This window comes from Phycodurus eques, chromosome 9 (assembly GCF_024500275.1).
Source record: "Phycodurus eques isolate BA_2022a chromosome 9, UOR_Pequ_1.1, whole genome shotgun sequence".
NCBI lineage: Eukaryota > Metazoa > Chordata > Actinopteri > Syngnathiformes > Syngnathidae > Phycodurus > Phycodurus eques.
In genome coordinates this window covers 21,868,038-21,892,448 of record NC_084533.1, presented here as the reverse complement: position 1 = coordinate 21,892,448, position 24,411 = coordinate 21,868,038, and the positions used below count along the sequence as shown (strand labels likewise).

Below are 24,411 nucleotides of genomic sequence, written 5' to 3'. Positions count from 1 at the left end.
CAATTGACTTAATATTCATTAATTAATGTTTCAGCTAAAAGTTAAATATAGCATTGTTAAAATCGTTATTTGGGGCTGTTTTATCATGTCAAAAGGTTAATATGTGCAAGTTTTAACTTCCTGTTTTAAGATGGAAGCCTTTTATTTTGAAGGGTACGCACCAGAACTCAGCATTTTGGCACAAAAAGTAACTTCACACAGCACCGGTGATGTATTATTATTATTTTTTTTATGGATGGAACCAAATACTATAAAACTTTGATTCCTTTCCTTACCTGCCGATGAGGCACGAGGTTAGTGTTTGTGATACTGTGAGACGTTTATGTGAATTTTTTTCCCCAATTCATTGTTGCTACGGTGAGGTTTTAGCTTTTTGTTAAGCTTTTTTTTTTTTTTTTTTTTTTCTTACTGTCATCGCCTCTTACGTTGTTTTAAAGACTAAAATAAACGCGAAAGTGCAAAAGTGAAACAAACCGTCCCCCTGTTTGAGACCGCTGTCTCAATGTTGGAAAAGATGTATTTTATTGTTTCACTCAGCCAATTGACTGAGAGTTGACTTCACTGAAGCTCCGCTCGGTGTAGGCTGAGGCTCGCAGCGTGTCAGACGCTACACATCGTGAAAAACTCCTTTGCACAATATAATCGTATTCCAAGTAGTGCACTGAGGCGGCTGGTCATTCATTTGAACAAAGTTAAGACGGCGTTGGGCACAAGCACGTCTTCGTGCACGTTCTTCTTCGTTGGTTTTCGCCGCTTCTTCGTTGGTTTTCGCCACTTCTTCAGGGTCGGTGGACTAAGCATCGAAACCGGGAACCGAAATTTTTAAATTTGAACGATTCCAGGAGAACCGCTTCCAATCGGTTCTCGATTCTCGGTGCCCAACCCTAGTAGGGAGAAGTAATTGGTTTAGTATTTTTTTTTTCTCATTGTTTTATTAATGTCCCCCTACTGTATGTAGGTATGCACTTTAAAAAAAAATATATATATACCTTATTAATTTATCGCAAATTATTTTGTGAACACCAAATTCCCCATCCCCAGTTTGAAAACTACTGGTGTAAACACAAAAAATTATCGTTGCTAAAAATGGAGGACTTGTGCATATGTGTAAAGTACGAGCGGGTGTAATAACTATGCGTGCTGCATTTTTTTTTTGGTTGACATGAAACTTTCAAAACTCAAAGAAAATCCCGTTCCCATTTTTACTTGGCGGCTGTACTATAGTGTAAAGGTACCCTTTTATCCTCCCACGCCCTTGACAGTTAACCCCCCACTGTTGGCGTTTAGAGGTGACACATCTTAAAAAACGATGTGAGGCATTTTTGGCGTGTTCCCCGCAGGTTTCAAGGAAAGGTTTAAAGGTTTAATCCCGCCGTTTGTCTCGACTCCGGCATGTAGAGAATCTCACTTTGCTGCTCATCCACACCTTCACCACCCCATCCTACTAACGCCACTTCCAGCTCTTGCTGTGCCGCTCGAAGAGAAAGGTCTTTTTTTTTTAATTACTCGCCTACTGCAGGAGGCACTGTTTTCGCCTGTGGCTTTCGCTATTTACTTTTTTTTTAAGTTGATGATGTTTCGATGAGCCCCGTGTATAAATCACTTAGTGTGCTTATATTATGTAGCCATGCTAATTTGCTGTGTTGATTTTCTTTGCGTCATCATTTCAGTGGCTGGATTCTCTTGTTGGCTTGGTGGAAAGCTGGAAACATGTCAAAGATCTCCAAGGCAGCCAAGGCTGTGAAGAAGTTGGACACAAGCGGTGTGATCCGGGCTATAGTCAGGTCAGGACAAGCGGCCCCTGGGCCCCCACTGGGCCCCACCCTGGGACAGGTAAAATGACCTTTTCCCTCCTCTTGTGATCAACGGTGTCGTACTAACCGAAGTACAGTGAATCCCCGTTCATTGCGTGGGACACGTTCGAGACCCACACACAAACCACAATATAGAGAGACAATATGTTTTTGTTTTTATGTAGTTTTCCCCTTCCCTCATACTTGAAACACATCTAAACATTAAAACACACTTTTTAAAGTATTCCTTACTGCCTGTGTTCTCTTTCTCGCTGTAAGGACATGGGAAACTATCAGATAATATGTCTTTGAGAAAATGATAAGAAGACTCACGGTTGAATAGAAAGCAAAACGTGCTTGCTTAAAGCTGTTTTATTTGTCACTCCCAGGAGAATGTTTTTGTGAAACGGACACATAAAAAACCTAAATATAAACAAGCATTGTACATTTAAACAACAAAATGTTCAATCAAGCCGGATCATGAAAAAAGGACCCCTAGCTTAATGCTTACATATGTGAAACACTATAGAGAGGCTAATGGAAATTAGCATAGATGTCACAGTAATTAAAAACCTTCAAAAAACTGCTACTTTAACACACAGAGCAGCATCACAATCGACAAAAGAGAATTAACAGTGTATATATAAACACCAAACTGTTCTACCAAACCATATTAACCAAAGTCCGCTAGCTTTAATGCCACCTTATCATGTGAAACGCCATAAATGGGTTAACAGAAATGAGCGTAAATCCATCCATCCATTTTCTGAGCCGCTTCTCCTCACTAGGGTCGCGGGGGTGCTGGAGCCTATCCCAGCTGTCATCGGGCAGGAGGCGGGGTACACCCTGAACTGGTTGCCAGCCAATCGCAGGGCACATAGGAACAAACAACCATTCGCAGTCACAGTCATGCCTACGGGCAATTTAGAGTCTCCAATTCATGCATGTTTTTGGGATGTGGGAGGAAACCGGAGAGCCCGGAGAAAACCCACGCAGGCACGGGGAGAACATGCAAACTCCACACAGGCGGGGCCGGGGATTGAACCCGGGTCCTCTTAACTGTGAGGCTGACGCTCTAACCAGTCGGTCACCGTGCCGCCATGAGCGTAAATGTCACAGGAATTACAAACCTTCAAAAACGTCTACTTTCACGCACACACTGAGCAGTAACACACTATACCGTACAAAACAGAAACAACTGCTTAAAACAAAAACAAATGAAACAAAATCTGTGAAATAGAGAGGGCACAAATGATGAACCGCAACATACCGGGGATTCACATAAGGCCTACAGTAGAAGGGCTTCACCTGACCGTCTGCGTGGAACTCTTATTAGCTGCAGTGCAACCTGCTCTTTCCCTTTCCCATTTTTGCAAATCACAGTTTTTCAGCCTCACCTCCACCTCATTCTCCTCTCCTAGTGCTTTCCCTGCTCCCATTTTTATTCTAGTCGCACACCTCCTTTGTGCAAGTGGGTGCCTCCATCTGACACAACAATTCCCTCACACTTACTGCACCGGAGACACAAACGCCACCTGTACGGATTACTTTGTATATATTTTACACTTTGTAAAACCAGTTTATTTCTTAACTGCCATTCTTCAGTTCCAGTGGCCCACAAAAACACCCAAAATGTTTTTGTCTTTTAATAGGAAAAATAGCACGGTATATTATTGTACTTTATGAAACCATACATTGATAACATGATTTATTAGAGTGTAAAAATTAAAGCAGTTTGTACATCACAATAATGCAATGGACCTTGTGCTGCTCATTCTGTTGTGTGTGCCTTGACCACCAGGGGGCAATATAAAAGTATCAGACAAACTACGTGTAATAGATGATGCAACACAGAAGACCGTTCAACTAAACTGCAATTATATTAGTCGCTTTTGCAAAAGGATAAAGAATATATGTCTGTGAGTATTGTATGCTCCCTCTGCATGTGGTACTACTGCTTGTGTTCAAATAGAAATTGCTTAAAGGGGAACTCAACCCATTTTTTTCTTTTGCAAGAAGTATGTGCCACCACTAGTCTAAACACGGTATTGTGATTTATATTGCGATCGTGGAATCAAAAGTGTGTAACTAGCTTGAGAACAAGTCCCAGTTCCAGTGGGTGATGAGAGTCAAATAGAAGGTACTGGTCCGTGTGGTTAGGTTTTCTGTCAACCTCAATATTGAAGCTTTTGTCCTTTCCCACCACCACCTCCCAGCCCAAAAACAGCAAGGTGTCCTCTTTGATGTCTTTGCGAGTGTAATGGATGTTTCCATCCACAGAGTTGATGTGTTCAGTTAACAAATCTATTTTGCAGGGTTTGATCTTAACCCATGTGTTGTCGGCATACCTGAACCAGTGGCTGGGCTTAGTTCCTTGAAAATAGTCCAGTGGTGCTTTTCTTTCCACTTCCTTGTTCCTTGTACTGGAAGTATGTGGTGCTAAGGCAAAGTTGAAGTAGATCGCATACCTGTCCTTAGCTGAGGCTGGTTCTGTCCTTTATGCCGTAGTGTTGTTGTAGCCGTTGCCTGACTACATAAATGGCCGCAGTGGTGGGGATGCATGTCAACAGCGAGGTGACATCAAAAGATACCATGGTTTCATCTGTGGCAAGCCTCAGGTTTTGGACCTTGTTGGCAAAATCTATGTAGTTCTGGACAGGGTGTGGAGTATGGGCTGAAGATATTTGTCAACGCTGTGCGTGGGGGAGTTGATGCTGCTGACGATTGGTCTGAGGGGCGCCCCTTCCTTGTGGAATTTAGGAAGCTCATAAATGCAAGGTATCGCTTCTCTTGGATACATGCGGTGGTCAAGTCCTTTCTCCTTTTCAAGCTTCTGAAGGCATTGTATGATCTTCTTCTTGTATCCACTGGTGGGATCCCTCTTAAGCCTTTGTGTTATCGTCGTCCTGGAGGGCAGTGAGCTTTTCTGTGTTGAGTATTACGGTGCATCTTCCCTTGTCCGCTGGTAGATTTGTAACGTTGCCGTCCTCTTCCTTTTCCTTTTTTTGCTTCCAAGTCAAGACAAAAAAAAACAAATCGTCCGAGCCATGGCAAACAGTAAAACACGTAAGTCGAGGTACCACTGTATTTGCTGAATCTCATCAGATTAGGTGGTAGTTAGTTGTGCTTGTGTCAGATTGCTTTGTTTGAAACGCAAGCCACATCTGGGTTTCGCAAACTGAGCTGTTCTGGTGGTACAGTCACTATTTTGATATGCAATAAGTCTCTGCTGAAACATCATCCTGTCACACAGCCACATCAAGCTTATGCCCTTTGAGCCACTATGAGTGGGCTGTGTAAAAGCACTCAGCCCTGTCTTTGGCATTATTTGATAAATAACTTTGTTGCCAGATGAGCGAAAACAAAAACAATAAAATGGGAACCATTTGTGCCAATCAGCACTGACCAACAAGCAGTTTATTTTGCGGGAATTTGGCATGTCTTACTGGCAATAGAGTGAATTGAGGTTTCAAAGTAACTTCTCTATTAAAAGGACAAATGTACTGTTAAATATTCCGTAATGAAGAGTTGCACCGATGCTTCAATTGCTTCCAATTTCTGCCCCTCTTATACTTGTTAAAACACACTTGTGGTGCTTTTATGAGGAGCTTCTGCAGTCAATGCCGCCTTTTATGAATCTTATAATGTTCCGGCTTTTATTGACACTGTCAGAAAGGTCGTAATTCTTCTTAATGTTCATCAGTGAGGCCTTAATGGGTGGCGGTGTTGCACCAGTGTGAATTATATTGAAAAGTGATCCGCTCTTGTGCATGCAAATGCAGTGGGCGAAATATTAGGAACACCTCTCAGTACACTGCTCGATATTATTTTGTGTCATTTTCAATCAAAACCAGTGATTCACTTAATGAATGCCACCTTGATTTGATTTGCTGAGGGTGCAGAATACACCCAGACCGATGCGGGTTTTTTGAGGCCGACGCTAATGCCGATATCTGGCGAATAAAATTCCAATAACTGATTAATTGGCTGGTTAATTTTAACAAATATATATAGATACAAACACTGAAAGTTACCAAAAACGTGATATTGTTGTTTGTTTGAATGTAATTATCTTTGTCATATGTTGTAATGTGATTGTAGTTTTTTGCCAACTTGAAAAGGGCTAATATCAGACGAGTTAATTGGTCGGGCCCTACGGCAGAATATACAGTATGAACTTAATGTATATATATACTTTTGTATGTATGAATGAATGACTTGGCTGGATTCACACTGCATGGTTCAAGGGACAATTTGTTTTGGGTTTCAGCTGGCACGATTGGGATACGAGTCATCGCAAGATAAATAGAAAAAAAAGTGCACAGAATCAGATATCTTCAGATCGATATCAGTCCTCTTTTAAATGTTTAATCAAGTCTGATACGTATCTGATGTATGCCAATGCGAGTGCAGTGTATAACGTCTGCTCAAACAACACAAAAAACATGAAAAAAACACCCCGTAAATCTGAACTTCAGCGAATGCATACACCATTAGATCAAATGGGGTCTAAATGTTGTACATTAGATGTGTGACCATGTGGGAGAAGTGACTAATGCTGGAGTCCAAAGTGCGACATGCGGCGCTGCTACGCCCCCAAAAAATGAGGAAAACTGAAATGGTGGCCCACAATTTAAAGCCATATCTCCACAATTGAGAACTACACAGCTCTCAGTGTTAGCACGTTTTCATCAATTATCTTCAGAAGAGAAACATATCTCTGAATTCACTTTATAGGGTTTTTAATCAATTATTTTCCATTTTCATGTCTTTTTGGTGTATTATTATCACAGGCAGTCAGTTATGATATGGAATCATTTGATCGTTTAGAGCAGCCTTTCACATATCCCTTGCTCATTTTGGTCCCTGACTTTGGGAACGGCTGGTTTAGAGCAGGCTTGCTCTGTCAGGCCGGTAACATAAAAGTGAATCACACGAAAAAGAAAAAAAAAGTCTAGTTCAAATTCCCTTCTGGGTTTAAAATTAGTATTTGCAAATGTTTTAAATCATTTTCAAAAATGACACAATTGTCTCAGCCCCTCCACCTCCAGCCAGAGCGCTCTCCCTACGCCTATTCTTATTTTGGTCTTCTAGTCGTCCTACTCCCATTCTTGTTCTTGTCTCCTTTGTGCAGGTGGGTGCCACAATCTGACACAATTCCTTCACAGTTTCTGCACCAGAGGCATAATTGCCACCTGTCTGTATGGTAAATGGATTTTTACTCGTATAGTGCTTTTCTACCTTCAGTGTATTCCGAGCGCTTCAACACCGTCTCCTCGTTCACTTGCTGATGACGTAGCATCAGGAGCAACTGGGGGTTCAGTATCTTGCTCAAGGACACTTTGACATGGTCACAAGGGCTGAGGGTCAAACCCAGAACCTTCGGGTTGGGAGGCGACCACTCAACCACCTGATCCATGCCGCCTCCTTGCCCAATGTATACATTAGCCTCCATTTTACAAGCCAGTGGGCCAAATGAGGAAGTAGGTTTTGTTTTCGTCTTACACTCTGCCCTCGTTAATTTGCTCCGGAATTTTTTTTGCTTCATTCTCTATTGTTCATGAAGGCACCACATAACCTTCACGCTGCCAATTGCAGATATTGCATTTGATTAAAGCATGTAGCATGGGACGAAGAATATGGCTTTTTTTTAATTAACTCTTTTTTTTTAAACTGTAAAAATGAAATGAAAATGAATAATAAATCATCTTAGAACATGCAAATGCTTTGCGCTTTTAAAAGTATCTCCTCAAAGTGAACAGTGTTTTGCTGGAAACCTTTCTTGTAAAATTTTAACTATTGTCTTGATTTTATAGTTTAATACAGCCTTTCCCCAGACATTTTCAGCCCAAGACTCCATTTGGGCTTTTATTTTGGTAAGGCTGGTGTAGAACATACTTATGTTGATTTGGTGAATCACATTGAAAAATCTAATTGAATTTCCCTTGTGGGATTGTAATTAGTACTTCTGATGACCTTCGCCACGGAGATGTCAGATGTTTTTTTCTGATGGGTCCGAATTCTTCCAATGACGTTCAAAAAATAGTTTAAAAGAAAGTGAAAATCTATCTATTCTCCTGTTTCAGATTTCTAGTTTGGTAGCAATTGAAATCTAATGTCGAAAATCCCATTTTTATCAGACACATCTCACAGATCAGGCTTAATTAGTTGTGCTTTGTGCGGGACTGCTTTGTTTGACATTCAGCATCTCAAATGTCACTTCCTTTTAATAACAACAACAATAATACATTTATTTTATAGAGCGGTTTTAAAGGGTAGTCAAAGACCCTTTGCAAATAAAATCAAACATGCTAGGATGAAAACAGAATTAAAATTTAAAAATAAAAGACAGACAAGAAAAACAGGGCAGATTTACACATTAAAAGCAGTTTGGAATAGGTGAGTTTTCAGTTGGGATTTGAAGATGGAGACGTCTGAAGAGTCACATAGGGGTTTTGGGAGCAGATTCCAGAGGGTGGGAGCAGAGATGGCGAAGGCTCTGTTCCCCCAGGTTCCATGCTTGGTCCGGGGAGGTGGATAGAGAAGGTTATTGTCGTAGGAGTGGAGGCTACAGGAGGGGGTGTGGTGGTGGAGGAGGTCGGAAAGGTAGGAGGGGGCCTTGTTATGGAGGGCTTGGTGAATGAGTAGAAGGACTTTGTACTGGATGTGGAATGGGGAACCAGTGGAGATTGTGAAGGACTGGGGTGATGTGGTCTCGGGAGTGGGTGTGAGTGAGCAAGCGGGCAGCTGAGTTCTGGATATACTGAAGGATGCTGTTGCAGTGGTCAAGTCTTGATGTGATGAAAGCACACATCAGAGTTATAGCTGCGGTGAAGGAAAGTGATGGGTGGAGACGGGCAATATTCTTGAGGTGGAAGAAAGTTGTTTTTTGTGATGTTGTTGATGTGGGTCTCAAAGGTGAGGTGGGTGTCGGTGTCAAAGACTACTCCTATGTTGCGGGTGTGAGGGGAGGGACCCAGTGTGATGTTGTCAACAGAGAGGCAGATGTTACCGGTGTGTTTTGTTTCGATGTTATCGTATATCATTTCTTTATGCAAATATGATATATGTAAACATGAACAAAGCCTAATCATCAGATATTGCCATTTTTGGTAGCTCTGTGGTGACATCTGGTGTTAAACAAAAGAATTTGTAGACGGTTAAAGTTCCTACGAGAGCTTTTGTCCTGGTCTCCCGCTATAGGGCTTCGCAATTTACTCGAGCCAGACGAGGTGCTTCGACCTATTTTGCCAAATGTGGAAGTTGGTTGCGCATAACCCTATTACGGTACTGTAATGCCATCGCATGTCGGCAAGGAGAGACAAAGTAGTGGATGCACTTCCAGCCGTTTATTGATTGGGTCAAACAATCAAATACAAAATGAAAACACTCACAAGGAGCTGCTGTAGGCCACAACTTGTGCCCAGCCACTCACACGTAGACCAACCGGCCAATTGTAGCCAACCCACTTCAGCTCCTGATGTCGCGCACTGGGCCACGGCCCTTAACCGTACAACAATACACAGTTCGTTTTTTTGACTTTCCTCTACAACTGTAGCGATCTGGTGTCATGTCCATTTGATGACGCCATTTAGAAGTTTGCCACTCATTCCCCAGCCAGCTCTGGTGCCTGCTTTGAACTTCTCTCCTCCAGCTGCAGGGTTGACAGCGTGCGCTCTGATGAAAGATTTAGCTGCCAGTCTGTCGGTTAAGTGCGGCCGAGCGCCGGCAGGCGCACGGTGGCAGTCGCTGCGTCGCGAGGTAAATGAGGTGATGTGGTTCTGAGTGTGCGGCCACACAAAACAAAGACGCGTGTTTGTCGAAAGGTGATCTGACCAAAGACGTCTGTACAGTGTGTTGTTTTTGTTACTTTTGGACTGTTTGCCTCATCATCGGTCTTAAGGTGGCTCATCATGTGAATTTAAGAGTGCGTGGGTTTGTGTGTGTGCGTATGAGTCCCTCAGTGTGTTTGTGTCCGCGTTCATGTGTCTGTGTTTTTTTCTTGAGTGTCTTGTGTTTGTTTGTGTTCTTCTGTGTGTGTGTGTGTCCATCCAAATGTGTGCGGGTTTGTGAATGTGTGTCAGTGTGTATATGTCACTGTCCCTGTGTGTCCGTGTCCTTATGTTTCAGTGTGTGTGCGTGTCTGTGTGTGTCCCCATGTGTGCGTGTTTGTGTGTGCAAGCGAATAAAATGGTAAACAAATGGTAATATGTCAGCCGCAGTTCTGGTTTAGGCGGCAGCATCAGGCTTTCTTCTCCTTGCCTGCGACTCACAACTGACAGTGCAAAGAAGTACGAAGCCTGTCCACTGCGGAGCAAATTCAAACAAACGAGAGAAATAAAAAAGGAGCAGGAGACAAAAGAACTGAAAGCTTTTCCTTTGGAGAGTAATTACGGGCTACACTGAAATTAGCACAAATGATGAAGACGAAAAGAGCGTCGGGGAAAGAAATAAACGCACAAAGGGATGTCTTTGTGACTCTGAGTTGTGAGAGTCTGTCGGGAGCTCAGGGAAAATACTGAAAAGTGTATCCAGAGGTTAGCAGTTGCGACCGATTTCAAAAGTTACCTTTTGTGGAAGAGATGTGTAAAGTTACCCAAGAGGGAAAGCATGTTGCGAATGTGCGTTTGAAATGGAGAGCGGGTGAGATGAAATAGACAGGGTTGACGGGAGTTGGATTCCGTTTACTTACACGACTGAAGCTGCTTTTGCACAGGGGTCGAAGTCGAGGCTCGTGGCCAGATCCTGCTCGTCACATCATTTACGTAACTCATTCGCTGGCAGCCATTTTCAAACAAATAGATGTTGAAAAACTTACCTGACGAATATATTCGCTGGTGGAACAGTTTGAGTCCACGTGCCTAATAAATGTCCACGGCGGTGGACAAGGCTATGGGCTAACCAAATGAAGCTCCTCCCCTCTCTTCAACATTGTTCCTTGGCCCTATGATGACACACAATGGTGGCAAAGCAAGGCGTGGAAGAGCGTCTCGTCCAGCTTGTCTGTGAAATTCAGGTTTGTGAGTCATTCACTAGGGCACGCCCCTTAAAGCCACACGTTAACACTCAAATACTACTGTGTGTGTGTTTGTGTGTGTGTGTGAGTGTGAGAGAGAGAGCGAGAGAGAGACTTTTGGCTGAATTACACTTCATAAAACCAGTTTCTTTACATTCTTTTTTATTATTATTTATATTTTACAACAGAGTGCTAATTTAGCCTTTTTAAAAACGTAACAAAATTTTTTTTTTGGTAGGGCTAGAATGAATTAATGGATTTTTCATTAATTTCAATGGGGAAAATTAATCTGTAAATAAGTAAATGAAGTTACAATTTTGGTCATCGAATGAATGAAACTTCAAGGTACCACTACATAGTGCAAATTATGTCAAAAGATGATGGAATGATAATTTTCAGTTATACAGCGGGGGCCCTCTGAGTGAACCCATATCTATGATGTGGCTCCCTCCAGAAGTGCAAAATGAATTCCCCGTTTTGCAGCCGAGTGTGTTCATTCGTCTAAATATGTGTTGCAAGTGTGGCCCTTTAAAGTGGTGAGACAATAAGCACTTGTATTGTGACAAATGGCCCCACTTTAGCGTAATGGGACTATGAAAGCGTAGAAGAGATGCCGGCAGTGCACTCAGGTGCAACTCTTGACGCTATCGCATCAAGACTTTTGTCTGGAGCCTTAAACATAAGCGCACTTGAGGATTACGAAACGATACCCCGACATAATTGTGATGAATGACAGGCTTTGTGTGCGTGTGTCTGTCTGTCTGTTCGTTCTCATCTACAAATGACCTGCCTCATCTGTCCATTTCAAAAATCCAAAGCAGGCCTTGACCACAAAACGTTTGCTCACCCCAATTAGATGTCATTTTGGCCTACAGATGTGATGTGAATCGAACACATATTTATGTATTTGGGGCCACATATAAAATCTCATTTAGGGCCACCAAAATCCTGTGTCCATGTGTGTCTGTCTGTCTGTGTGTGTGTGTGTGTGTGTGTGTGTATGTGTATGTATCCCCGTGTACCGGCAAATGGAGTCTGATGAACTTTGAATAGAGCCCGGGAGACTATTATTTGTCTTGAAGGCCTTATTAGCCTTAATTATTTCCAGTCCCTCCTTTTTTGTGTGAGAGTGACAGGCTACCAATACCTGCCCACATCTTTAGCAAAGGCGTGCCAAGGCAAGTACCAAACATTCTGTTTTTGTGTGATTTTATTCTGTCCTGGTGGCATGCAGCTGAGCACAACTGCAAACTTCTTAACCACACACTATCTTACCTGTGGCATACAGACCCTTTCCCCCCAAAATTATTATATCATGGAATAGTTTATTTATTTCCATAATTCCGTTCAAAAAGTTGAACTTTCATAGGTTATAGATTCTGGGCAGAGATCCAGAAAGAGAGAGAGTGGAAAAAGGAGGGAGTTACGCGTGTGTTATGGCGTGTTTTATAGTTATATGTCTGTAAACAAATTATAATTTTGCCATCAAAAGCTCTTTCTTGGTCTTTGTTGTTTTATATTTTCTCTTTCCCAAGGAAGCGATCAGTACCAATATGAGTGAGAATTTGTGGCTGTATTTTGTGCAATTGTGATTTTACTTTATTCATTTTTGTACATGAAGTTGTCATGTTCATCCTCAGTTTCATAATAAGGTGCTCTGAAACGCACTTTGAACCTTTAAGCATGTTATGTTTAAAAATATGATGAACATGTGCATTTTTTCAAAGGCTATTTTTGAACAATTAATGTTCTTTATTCTTCACTTCTGTAAAAGCGGGTCGTGACTTGGCGACAATAGGAAAATGCGGGTCGCAGGGTGACAAAATTTGAGAACGTAGAGAAGAAGTCATTTCCAACAATAAGCTTTTTATAGCAAAACAATGCTTGAAAGTAGTCCTATTTTGAAAGTGTTGCCCTTTTGCTACTATTTCTTGCTGTTGAGTTCTTAATGACCATATTGCCAAGAAGCGCTTCCCAATGATTGGAACTGATTTGTAACAAAACAATCCTACAAATATCGCAAAGTAAGCTTATTTTGTTCAATAAAGCAGTGGAAAAAAAGTGATGTTCTAATCAGTCCTTGTGCGTGGATTCCATGAGAAGCGGCGCTTTAAGTTATAGTAATTTCATCACTGTGGTAGCTACCTAATAGATCAATGAAACACACTGACGCTCCATCCCACTTACTGGCGGAAAAAAACCCTGAAGCATTCTGCCATTTCCCCAAAGACCTTCATTTTCTTTAATTTGAACAATCCAAAGTGTTTTAGCAAAAAAAGAGTTGAACACTTTTTTCAGCAAAGAGATGTGATTGAATGCGATTTTTAGTTGGACAAACAATTTAATTGCAGCGGACTTCACAGTCCCCTGCTCAATTACGGTACTTTTCTCTGACTGCAAATGCACAACAGTTTAAAAAACATTAAAAGTTTAAAAACTGGCACACACAAAACAATATCATCGTCGGGTGGTATTCGGGTGAGTCGGGACGACCGTGCCTCCGACACAATGGAATAGAAGTTATAATACCCACTTGAATGATGCAAAAGTGGGTATTATAACTTCGATTCCATTGTGCACCAACGTTAACATAACACCACATAATGTTCAATTGCTAATATAATTTGCTAAAAAACTGCAAATTTATTATGCTGTGATTGATTAAAATGGTAGGACACATCGCTAGCACATTGTCAGTGCTTGCTTTCCACATTAAATTCCGCGCTAATACTTCAGATCTGTTGAGACAACATAATGCTGCATGACTCCCGCAAAGTGAGTGAAGAGTTTACAACACTTGTCAGTTGAGCGTTTGAGAGAGATTTGTTCTAAAGCTATTTTCAACACTTTAAAATGTTAATGTATCAAAATAACAGATGATGTGGGAAAAGACCAATAGTATTGCTTCCTGAAAAAAATCTGACCATATTCGGACATACCAAGTTTCTGCCCGACAGCGACGATATATGGAGGAATGAGCACTAAAGACATACAGTGCTGTGAAAAAGTACTTGCCTTCTTCTTAAATTTTTTTTTTTGCATAGTTTCCCCACTTTGTTTTTTTTTGAATATCAGACAAAGATGGTGGAGATTTTATTTATTAAGGGGAAAAAAATATTCAAAGCAACCTGTGTGAAAAAGTAATTGCACCCTAAAGCTAATAACTGTTTAGGCCACCCCTTAGAAGCAACAACTGAAATCAAGTGTTTTCTATAACTGGCCATTGAGTCTTTCAAATCTCTGCGAAGATATTTTGGCCCACTCGTCCTTGCAGAATTGTTTTAATTCAGCAACACTAGAGGGTTTTTGAGCATGAATGGCCATTTGTAGGTCCTTCCACTGCATTTGAATCGGATTCAAGTCTGGACTTTGACTAGGCTACTCCAAAACCTTAATTAAAAAAAAACAAACAAAAAAAAAAAAAAAAACCAAATATATATATATATATTGTTTTTTTAAAAAGCCATCAGAAGTTGACTTGCTGGGGTGTTTTGGGTCGTTGTCCTGCTGCGGAGCCCAAGTGTGCTTGAGCTTCGGGTCACAAACTGATGGCCGAACATCCTCCTTCAAGATTTTCTGGTAAAGAGCAGCATTCACGGTCCTGGTTTCCTTTGTGACCTCCTGGATGAGTCGTTTTTGCTTTTGGGATAATCTTTGTAGGCCGGCCACTTTTGGGAAGCTTCACCACTGTTCCACATTTTCTCCATTTGCGGGTAATTGCTCTCATCGTAGTCCTAAAGCTTTATAATGGCTTTGTAACCCTTTCAAGACAGTCAATTGTTTTATTTCTTACCTGTTCTTGAATTTCTTTGGATTGTAAGCATTTTCCTTTGGCTTTTTGAGATCTTTTGGCCTACTTTATTTTGTCAGACAGGTTCTATTTAAGTTCTTTCTTGATTCAACAGGTCTGGAGGTAATCAGGCTTGGGTGTGGTCAGTGAAAATAACCTCAGGTTTCAAAATAATGTGATTAGCCCCAGTTAATTCGTGACTTACCAAGGACGGGGCAATAACCTTTTCACACAGGGTCAGTTAGTGTTGTCCTTTTTTCCCCCCTTAATAAATAAAATCCCCATTTAAAAACAGTATGTTTATTTGGGTTATCTTTGTCTGATATTTACATTATTGTGATGATCTTAAACATTAAAATGGGGAGACTATAAAAAAAATACAAATTTGAGAAGGGGGCAAACACTTTTTCACATTCTTGGATCAATTTTTCCGGTTTGAAGTAGATTTAGCGTTGACGCCCACAAACAAACAAACAAAGAAACAGACAAACAAACAAACAAGCAAACAAACAGACAGACAAACCAACAAACAGACAAACAAACACGTTGCTCCAAAAGTGTGCATAAATCCAAGCTTCACAGCATTATATCCACTGTGTCCATCTGTTTGGCTTGTCAGGGATTTGCCTGTGTGTGTGCATAGATTATGCACACTTTGTATTTGTGTGGGAGTCTATCTAGAGTTCATGGGTGATGAAAGAGGGTGCTAATGGTGACTCTGTGTGTCCCGGGCTCCCGTGGGAGAGTGTGGCGCTTTGTGAGCGAGACAGCGTGTGAAAGTGAGCTGAGGAGGCTTTCCCTTGAGTCTGGCTCTCTCCCTGCTCCGAGCCCTGACTCAGTAGCGCGGATTCTTCGGGTTGGCCTCCAGCCGCCGCCCCGGGCCCCCTCGGACCGCGCTCTTGCTTGTGCCTCTCCCAGGCTGAGCTCAGCTTCACTGCCAAGGCCAGCAGGTTCTTGCCCAGAAACACCATTGAGACTCGGGGGTCCCTGTACCACAGTATGCCTGCACCCCTGAGGCCAAGGGTGAAGATGTTGATTGTGAACAGGCTGAGCCAAGGGTACAAAGCCTCCTTACGGGGGCCCCTCTGTCCTGGCAAGCCCACGGCCCCCAATTCTGTGAGGGCCACACATGGTAGCAGAAGCAGAAGGGCATAGCAATAAAAGAAAACCAAGCCCTCGGCCCAGATAGGCAGCTGTTGCTCAGGTCCCGTCGCCCCTCCTTGGGGCTCCCACAGCCCGGCCTGCAGATCCAGCACATCCAGCAGGTCCACCACCACCCACAGGAGGCGACCCCGCACCTCCTGCTTCCTGCGCTGCGGGGTCATGTAGTCTGCCCCCGTGAGGATCAGAAACAGGGACGGCAGACAGATGGACAGTAGGAGCGTCAGGACTTTCCTGGCGAGCGGGTCGGGCGGCCGCCGCTCCTGCCTGTAGTTGTGGCAGACGAAGAAGAGCTTGAGCTGGAGCAGGGACAGAAAGAGGAACCAGAGCGCATTGGCGAAGCCCCGGCGGGACGACCGCGCCTCCGACACCACCCCGGCCGACACGAAGCGCAGCGCCAGCAAGAAGCCCACATCGCCCAGCAACACGGCCATGTACTGCCACACACTAGGCCCCGACAGCCCGCGAGCTCCCAGCATGCTTTGTTCCAGCAGGTAGAGGTCCACCACCACCATCGTGCTCACTGTGACCAAGGTGGATACGCACACCTGGGGTGTGGGCACCATGCCTGGAAAGACACATGCAAAATTTAAGTTAAAGCTATGGCTTAGTTCAAGAATTTGTACTTGTAATACACACACCTGTTATTTTTTATTTATTTATTCACAAAGCATAATACTCTCCATTTCAGTGCAATTTCAAAGTTATGTTAAAATTTTAGACTAATTCTGGTTTTATCAAGTGTAATTCAGCCGAAAGACACACACACACACATGTACACTGTGTGTTGATGTGTGCCTTTAATGGGCATGGCTAGTGAGTGACATCAGGAGCTGCTTACCACATGGTAAGTTCAGTCTAGCGCCTGCTTCATCCTCCTTGCTAGTGTTTTCATTTTGTATTTGTCTGTTTGACTGTTTGTCCTGTTCAATAAATGGCTGAAAATCAACGAGTATCTGAAGCTTTTGGCTCGTAACACAAAGTAGAGAAATGGTCCAAGCGACTGCTCATAACTCAAAAACTCTTAAGTTGAGGCTCTCATAAGTCAAGGTAGACACCGCTTTACAGATACATGTCAATCAATTACAATATGGTAGAGATGTCAATATATTTCAGTCCTCATACATTATATACAGTGGGTGCGTAAATTATTCAGACCCCCATAAAAAAACTTTAACTCTTTATTATATTGCACCCCTCCTTGAGCCGTCACCTTATCGTGGTGGAGGGGAATCTGCAAAAATGTCAACAATTCCGTTTTTTTTCTGTCAATATGGTGTTCTGTGTGTACATTAATGAGGAAAAAAATGAACTAAAATGATTTTAACAAATGGCTGCAATGTAACAGAGTGAAAAATTTAAGGGGGTCTGAACACTTTCCATACCCACTGTAAAATTCATCTATGATTGAATACATTTTCCATCAAGAGAAGAAATGCGTTTGTAATTCACGACATTTTCCCGTCCAAAAAAAAAAGCACCAGAGGCCAAAATAAAATAGGGCTGCTTCTTGCTATGGCTAACAATGTTGTCTTTCCTCAGCGAGAGCTTATCATCCTTGGCCAAAGTTTACTGCCGTGTGAGGATGGTTAATTTTCACAAATGCGCTTCCTTACATTGCTTCCTCTCTGAGAGATTCTCAGCACTCTGAACTGTTGTTTCACTTGCAATTTGCACTCACTATTTTCATGATTGATTCAATTGGCTCCATCTGTCTTGGTGTTTCTGTTATCTCGCTAGTTTTGTCTCGTACTGTATGTTGCCACTGGTGGAAAGGAATTAAGTACTGTACAAACATTGCGTTACTGTACTTTAGTAGATGCTTAAGGTATCTGTACTTGACTGGAATATGTTTTTTTTTCTGACTTTTTGCTTTTAATTCTTACATTTGAAAATGATGTGTGTACTTTTTACTCCTTACTTTGTCAAAATTCTCTACATCCTGACTAGCATTACTAACATCCTCTATAGACTCAGGCAGATCCATCCCCTAATGCCCACAGCTCCTCGCGGTGTTTGGAACATCATTGCAGTTTAAAAAAAAAAAAAAAAAAAAAAAAAAAAAAAAAGTTTTAAGATTGTTTCTCAGTTTGTAGTTTGAATGAGGACGAAGAACCTGTTTTTTTTTCAGTCTGTCGGGCGGATGGACATAGGAAGCATAACTCCTGTCACGGCATGCCCTTAAAATAACCTGAAATAAGAACTAAAAGTTGTTTTAACACTATGAGTTACAGTAGATAAAAGAAGCATTATCAAGCGTTCATAAAAGTATAAATCGGTCAAATGATGCAACCAACTAACTGGCTAGCAACATGTAGGCTATGTAATTGCTTCAAAAATAATGGAGCTAACTAGTTACAAGCTAGTCATTATGAAGATAACTAGTTACTAACTAGTTAGTTATAGTGCAGTTAACTAGTGACTACATAGCTTTCATGACGTTAACCAGTTACCAGCTGGTTATAACAAAGCTAAATAGTTACAAGCACGCTACTTACAATGCAGTCAACTAGTGGCAAGCTAACTATTTATAATAACGCTAACTAGTTACTATCTAGCTAGTTATTTGTAATATAGCTTTTTCCATTCAATGAGAATGTCATACGAACCTCAAAGTGTTAACCTGTCACCTCTGCCACAGCTCAAAGAACCCCTGTTTCAGATGGATCCGTTGTCATGGAAACTGATTGGCAAAGGCTACTCCGAGACCTTACTGGTCGAAATCTCATGCTACTTAGGGATGGCTGGAAGGTACAGAAGTAGCTGCCCTTCTTAAATAGAAAATATTAAAGTTTTTTTTTAAGGAAAAGATAAGTGAAGTCACTCTGATGGCACCATTTTTGAATGTGAAATGTGTATAGTTAAGGCCCAATTGTTATGATAAGGGAAAAATTGCTGGTTTATAAAACTTGAAGCGTATTTTATTGAAGTCCTAGATCCCCAAAATGCACACTTTGACACCAAATTTGTCAAAAATACCAGTAATGTAAGCAAATTATTAGCTCAGGTGTATTCTCGTTCCAAACGAATAGCGACAAATTACTCTTTCTGTCCTTTGCGGACACACCACAGTTAGAAACTCAAGAATAGAAACAAACCTCACTATTGATTGCAGAATGAGCAATGATCATTGGCTTCACAGTGAGCTCTGGCCCACGTCTTGATATCATAAAGCGTGACACTGACTACTGGACTCTCCCTGGGGGTGTTAACCCTTCACGCGGATCGAAGTGATTATAATAGCAAATGGTTAGCCACTCAGACGTGTTGAAATGGGGACAGTGGAGCGTGATGGAGACAGATGCTGTCAGCCTGATTGCAAACCTATGAGTAACGTGAGGCGTTGAAACATGACTACAGTCAACCTCTGTTTATTACGCCGGATGCGTTTCGGACCCACCCACGATGGGTGAAAATCTGCGATATAGAGACCCTATGAAAATGGTTATTTTATAGTTTTCCCCCTGCGCCATTGTTGAAGCTTCGAAGGTGGAATTCTTTCCCATTCTTGCTTGATGTACAGCTTCAGCTGTTCAACAGTCCGGGGTCTCCGTTGTCGTATTTTACGCTTCATAATGCGCCTCACATTTTCAATGGGAAACGGGTCTAGACTGCAGGCAGGCCAGTCTAGTACCCGTACTCTTTTACTACGAAGCCACACTGTTGTAACACGTGCAGAATGTGGTTTGGCATTGTCCTGCTGAAATAAGCAGGGGTGTCCATCAAAAAGATGTTGCTTGGATAGCAGCATATGTTTCTCCAAAACCTGTATGTACCTTTCAGCATTAATGTGTAAGTTACCCATGCCGTTGGCACTAACACAGCCCCATACCATCACAGATGCTGGCTTTTGAACTTTGCGTCCATAACAGTCCGGATGGTTCTTTTCCTCTTTGGCCCGGAGGACACGACGGCCACAATTTCCAAAACAATTTGAAGTGTGGACTCGTCGAACCACAGAACACTTTTCCACTTTGCATCAGTGCATCTTAGATGAGCTCGGGCCCAGAGAAGCCGGCGGCGTTTCTGGGTGTTGTTGATAAATGGCGTTTGCTTTGCATAGTAGAGTTTCAAGTTGCGTGTATGGATGTAGCGCCAACCTGTATTTACTGACATTGGTTTTATGAAGTGCTCCTGAGCCCATGTGGTGATATCCTTTACACATCGATGTCGATTTTTGATGCAGTTCCGCCTGAGGGATCGAAGGTCACAGGCATTCAATGTTGGCCTTGCCGCTTAGATGCAGTGATTTCTCCAGATTCTCTGAACCTTTTGATGATATTATGGACCGTAGATGATGAAATCCCTAAATTCCTTGCAATTGTACGTTGAGGAACATTGTCCTTAAACTGTTCGACTCTTTTCTCACACACTTGTTCACAAAGAGGTGAACCTCGCCCCATCTTTGCTTGTGAATGACTGAGCAATTCAGGGAAGCTCCTTCTATCCCCAATCATGGCACCCACCTGTTCCCAATTAGCCTGTTCACCTGTGGCATATTCCAAACAGGTGTTCGATGAGCATTCCTCAACTTTCTTCTTTCTTTTTTGGCACCTGTCCCAGCTTTTTTGGAACGTGTTGCAGCCATAAAATTCTAAGTTAATGATTATCAGTTTGAACATGAAATATCTTGTCTTTGTAGTGTATTCAATTAAATATAGGTTGAACATGATTTGCAAATCATTGTATTCTGTTTTTATTTATGTTTAACACAACGTCCCAACTTCATTAGAACTGGGGTTGTATATTTAAACACCAAAATGTTCAACCAAACCACATAATTTTTTCTAACAAAAGTCCACTAGTTTAAGGCTAACATGTAATGTGAAAGGCCATAAATGGGCTAATGGAAATTTGCAAAGATGTTGCAGTGTTTATAAACCTTCAAACATCTATTACCTTAACACACAACGGAGCAGCAATGCATACAAACAGTGCATACAAGATTACTCACAGGCATATACACTGAGTCCGTGCATAGTCGCGGTTCGGTATTTGCTAATTCATAGCGAATTTCTGAAGGGGAAACTATCCCTCATGTTTCACAGAACCCCCTGCTTAGTGACTTTTATTTATTTATTTATTTATTTATTTTACCCAATGCCCTTGTTATATACATTTTGTTTTGTTTTTTTACCAGCTACCTCGCCCATTCGTGTTTTTTAAAATGAATTAATTAATTTATTAATTTATTTATTTTAAATCATAGCTATTATAATGGCCGTTAATTATTTTTGGATTTTCGCAATTAGCGGTCGGGCCCTGTCTCTCTTCCCTGTGAATAGCGGGGGTCCACTGTATTTCTCAGCGTCGTGGGAACGACTATTACGGCAGCTGAGTAGAGGATTTTCTTCCAGTAGAGTGCAGTGCTGCCCGGCATGTCGTGGCACGATATGGTACTACACTGGAGACGTGCAACTTTATTTCAGACTCATGTTTATACTGTAAAAATGCATTTTAAAAAAACGTTTAAAAATCGTCAGTAGTGGGTGCGAAAGATGAACTGCGATATAGTGGCTGTTCACTGTATTAATATTTTTCCAATGGCGGATGCTCCACCTCCTTCCTTCCCTGAAACACTAAAAAGGACCTTTGCTGTCTCCTTTGCGCCTTCTGACACATTGAAGATAACTGACAAACTCCAGCGAGTTAAAAACGGAGCTTCGGGATCCTCTGCATGTGTGTGTAAGAATTAGCATATGAGTCAAAGTGAAAGATTAATAGGCCTCTTGGCTTTCTTCCTAATAAAGTATTACTGCATGATGTTAATAGGTCATAAATAATCTCAAAGGGGGAGAGGGGTGGGGAAAAGAGACACAAACAGAGATATAAAGTGACTTCTATGAAGGCACTTCTTGAGCCTGGCGAGGATGAATGCGAATATATTCATCACAGGCAGCGTTAGAATACATCACAGACTTTGGGGGAGTTGTGTGAATCAAAGCGAGAAGAAATGTTTAATCCGCTCCCGGGCCGGGTGGGTGGACACACGTGGATCATGCTGGTGTTTTTTTCTCATATCTGATTGTCTCAAAGCCCCTTTTGTTTCATCACCCTGTAAAACTTGATTATCGCCGGCCTCAAATTGGATGAATTTGAAATGTCGCCCTCTGGGCGAGCAAACCTGATAATCTACAAGATGGCAGGCGGAGGTTTTATGTTTTTTTTGGTTTTTATTATTTATTTTTCTACAGCCTCCAGTTATTCCACCTGCACATTATACATTGAGGGGAATTCTCCCACTTGACTGACGTGTTTTGTGGTTGTGTGTCAACACTGTGCAATTTGTTGTGTTGTGAGCGTGCTGATGGCCCACCTGTCCACCGAGCTCATCAATCACGGCCCAATTCATCACGGGCACTCCCTCCTCCCTGTCTGCTAGGTGACAGTGTTGTTGACAAGGTGAGGCAACCAATTTCGCGTTAAGCATGAGTAATGGCGTGAAGGCAAGTGTTGGGGTGAGGCACCAAAAACGAGATTTCCCTACGTTTCACTACATTTTTTCTCGTAATTAATGAATCGTAGTTCCATTACTTCTATAGCGCTTGTCATCATTAGGGGAGCAGGAGCCTATCCCAGCTGACGTTTTGCGCAAGGTAAAGGATAGGATACACCCTGGACCGGTTGCCGGCCTTTCGCCAGCTGTTCATGTTCACATTCAGACCTATGGACAAGTTAGAGTACAGGTATGAAACTAAAGGCACGGGGGCCACATTCGGTTCACCACATCATTTTGCCCGCAAAAATCGTTTGTGTCAACTTCCATGATTCATGCTAAAATCTGTACCAAAATTTCAAATCGTCATATGTAATAAATAATAACGTTGAGATATTACAAGCATTTTTCTTGTCACCAAGACTTTTTTACAGTAACTTTTGCAATAGTTGAACAAACTATTATTGTTGACTTCTGACTTCAAAACTAGTTACCCATCAATTTGTTTGTAATACTATGATTAGGCAATGAAACAACCCTATAAGGGAAACTGTACTAACAATGTGGCCCAACTGGATGAGTTCAAGCATCTTGGGGTCTTGGTCACGAGTGAGGGAAGATCGACAGGTGGATCTGTGCAGCGTCTGCAGTGATGCAGACTTTGTATTGGTCCGTTGTGGTGAAGATGGCGCTAAGCCGAAAGGCGAAGCTCTCAATTTACCGGTCGACCTATGTTCCTACCCTCATCTATGGTCACGAGCTGTGGGTCGTGACTGAAAGAACAAGATCCCGGATACAAGCGGCCGAAGTGAGTTTCCTCCGCAGGGTGTCCGGGCTCTCCCTAAGAGAGAAGCTCAGTTATCCGCAAGGGGCTCAGAGTAGAGCCGCTGCTTCTCCACATTGAGAGGAGCCAGATGAGGTGGCTCGGGCGTCTGATTGCCTCCCTGGTGAGGTGTTCCGGGCATGTCCCACCAGGAGGAGACCGCGGGGATGACCCAGGACAAACGCTGGAGAGACTATATCTCCCGGCTGGCCTGGGAACGGCTCGGGATCCCCCTGAAAGAGCTGGAAGAATTGGCTGGGGAGAAGGAGGTCTAGGCTTCCCTGCTAAAGCTACTGCCCCTGCAACCCAACCTCGGATAAGTGGAAGAAAATGGATGGATGGATGGATGGATAGAACCCTTACTCGCAGATTTTCGCTTTTTGCAGCAGGGCTCAGTGCCTCTCCTCTACAAAGAGATGAATTTGCAAATGCCGAAACGCAAATTGTGGGGATTCACTATGGGTTTTTGAGTCTTGGCGGAGGTCAGTGACATTGTAGTCTTTAGCATAAAACCAGTTGGCATAAAGGGGAATAATATAATGCATATCACACACAAAGACTGCCATAGACTCGAATTGATTTTCAATTTCTAGGACGTGTGTCATATAGTGACAAACTAATTTATTAGTGGGTAAGCAGGAGTTTAATCCTTGATGGGACATTACTTAATCAATCTGCATACGACTACAAAACATCTGTTGATTTCTCACGTAACGTCACCTGGGGGGGATGTGTGTTGCACTCACAGTGTGAAAGGTGCCTTTTTTTTTATTTTTTATTTTTTTAAATCCCCTCTCATATCTTGATCACCAATTTCACAATCTATTAATGACACCTGTTTCGTAAGTGCCCCATTAAGAGAACACCGGCGTACACGGCTGGTAGTAAAGTGGAAAAAATTGTAGTTACCCGAACCATTCGTCTTTGCACCCGGGTGCTCCCGTCGATGCTCCGGGCTTGATTTACAGCAGCGCACAGCGCCTCATCCAGAGAGTAGAGGCACTGTCTGTGACCAATAAAGTCGCTTTTTTTATTGCCGGTGATAAGCCCACTGATGGAGGCTCAGGATCCAGGCTGCGTGTAGAGTCTGGCGGTGAGATTCTGCCACAACCGAGCGGAGTTTATCACAACAACAAGAGGAGGAAGAGAGAGAGGAGCATCTCCCCCGATGCAGATCCAGCATGGCAGGTGGCTTTGCGGGGGATCCGGGAGGAGACTGATCTGATCACCACGCCGCAGTGTCACGTCGCCTCGTGGGGCAGCGATGCCGTGGAAAGCCGGTAGTGCGCCGGCAGTGCGAGGCGCGTCCCAAGTGGAGCAGAATGGAGGAAAGAAGCGCAGCGGCTCGTCTGCGATGCGCAACGCCTCCAAAAAAAAAGAAAAGAAAAAAAG

At 42.5% G+C, this 24,411-nt stretch overlaps 2 protein-coding genes across 2 annotated transcripts in view; one reads left to right on the top strand and one right to left on the bottom strand.

Annotated features, from left to right (window-relative positions):
* Nucleotides 1-24,411, top strand: part of mrpl11 (mitochondrial ribosomal protein L11) — a 63,147-nt gene that overhangs the window by 16,773 nt on the left and 21,963 nt on the right. Inside the window, exon 2 of the mRNA XM_061686013.1 lies at nucleotides 1,671-1,833. Coding sequence (XP_061541997.1) covers nucleotides 1,711-1,833 — 123 coding nt within the window. The 5' untranslated portion in view covers nucleotides 1,671-1,710. The remainder of the gene's footprint in view (nucleotides 1-1,670; nucleotides 1,834-24,411) is intronic.
* On the bottom strand, nucleotides 14,200-24,379 carry tmem265 (transmembrane protein 265). Its single transcript, XM_061686682.1, has 2 exons — nucleotides 23,929-24,379; nucleotides 14,200-16,328 (listed from the first exon to the last, which is right to left on the bottom strand). Exon 2 carries the CDS (start codon nucleotides 16,324-16,326, stop codon nucleotides 15,277-15,279), a length of 1,050 nt encoding a protein of 349 aa, XP_061542666.1. The 5' UTR covers nucleotides 16,327-16,328; nucleotides 23,929-24,379; the 3' UTR covers nucleotides 14,200-15,276.

Excerpts from the sequence above, each read along its gene's own strand:
- tmem265 (XM_061686682.1), bottom strand. The coding sequence starts at position 16,326 with ATGGTGCCCACACCCCAGGTGTGCGTATCCACCTTGGTCACAGTGAGC.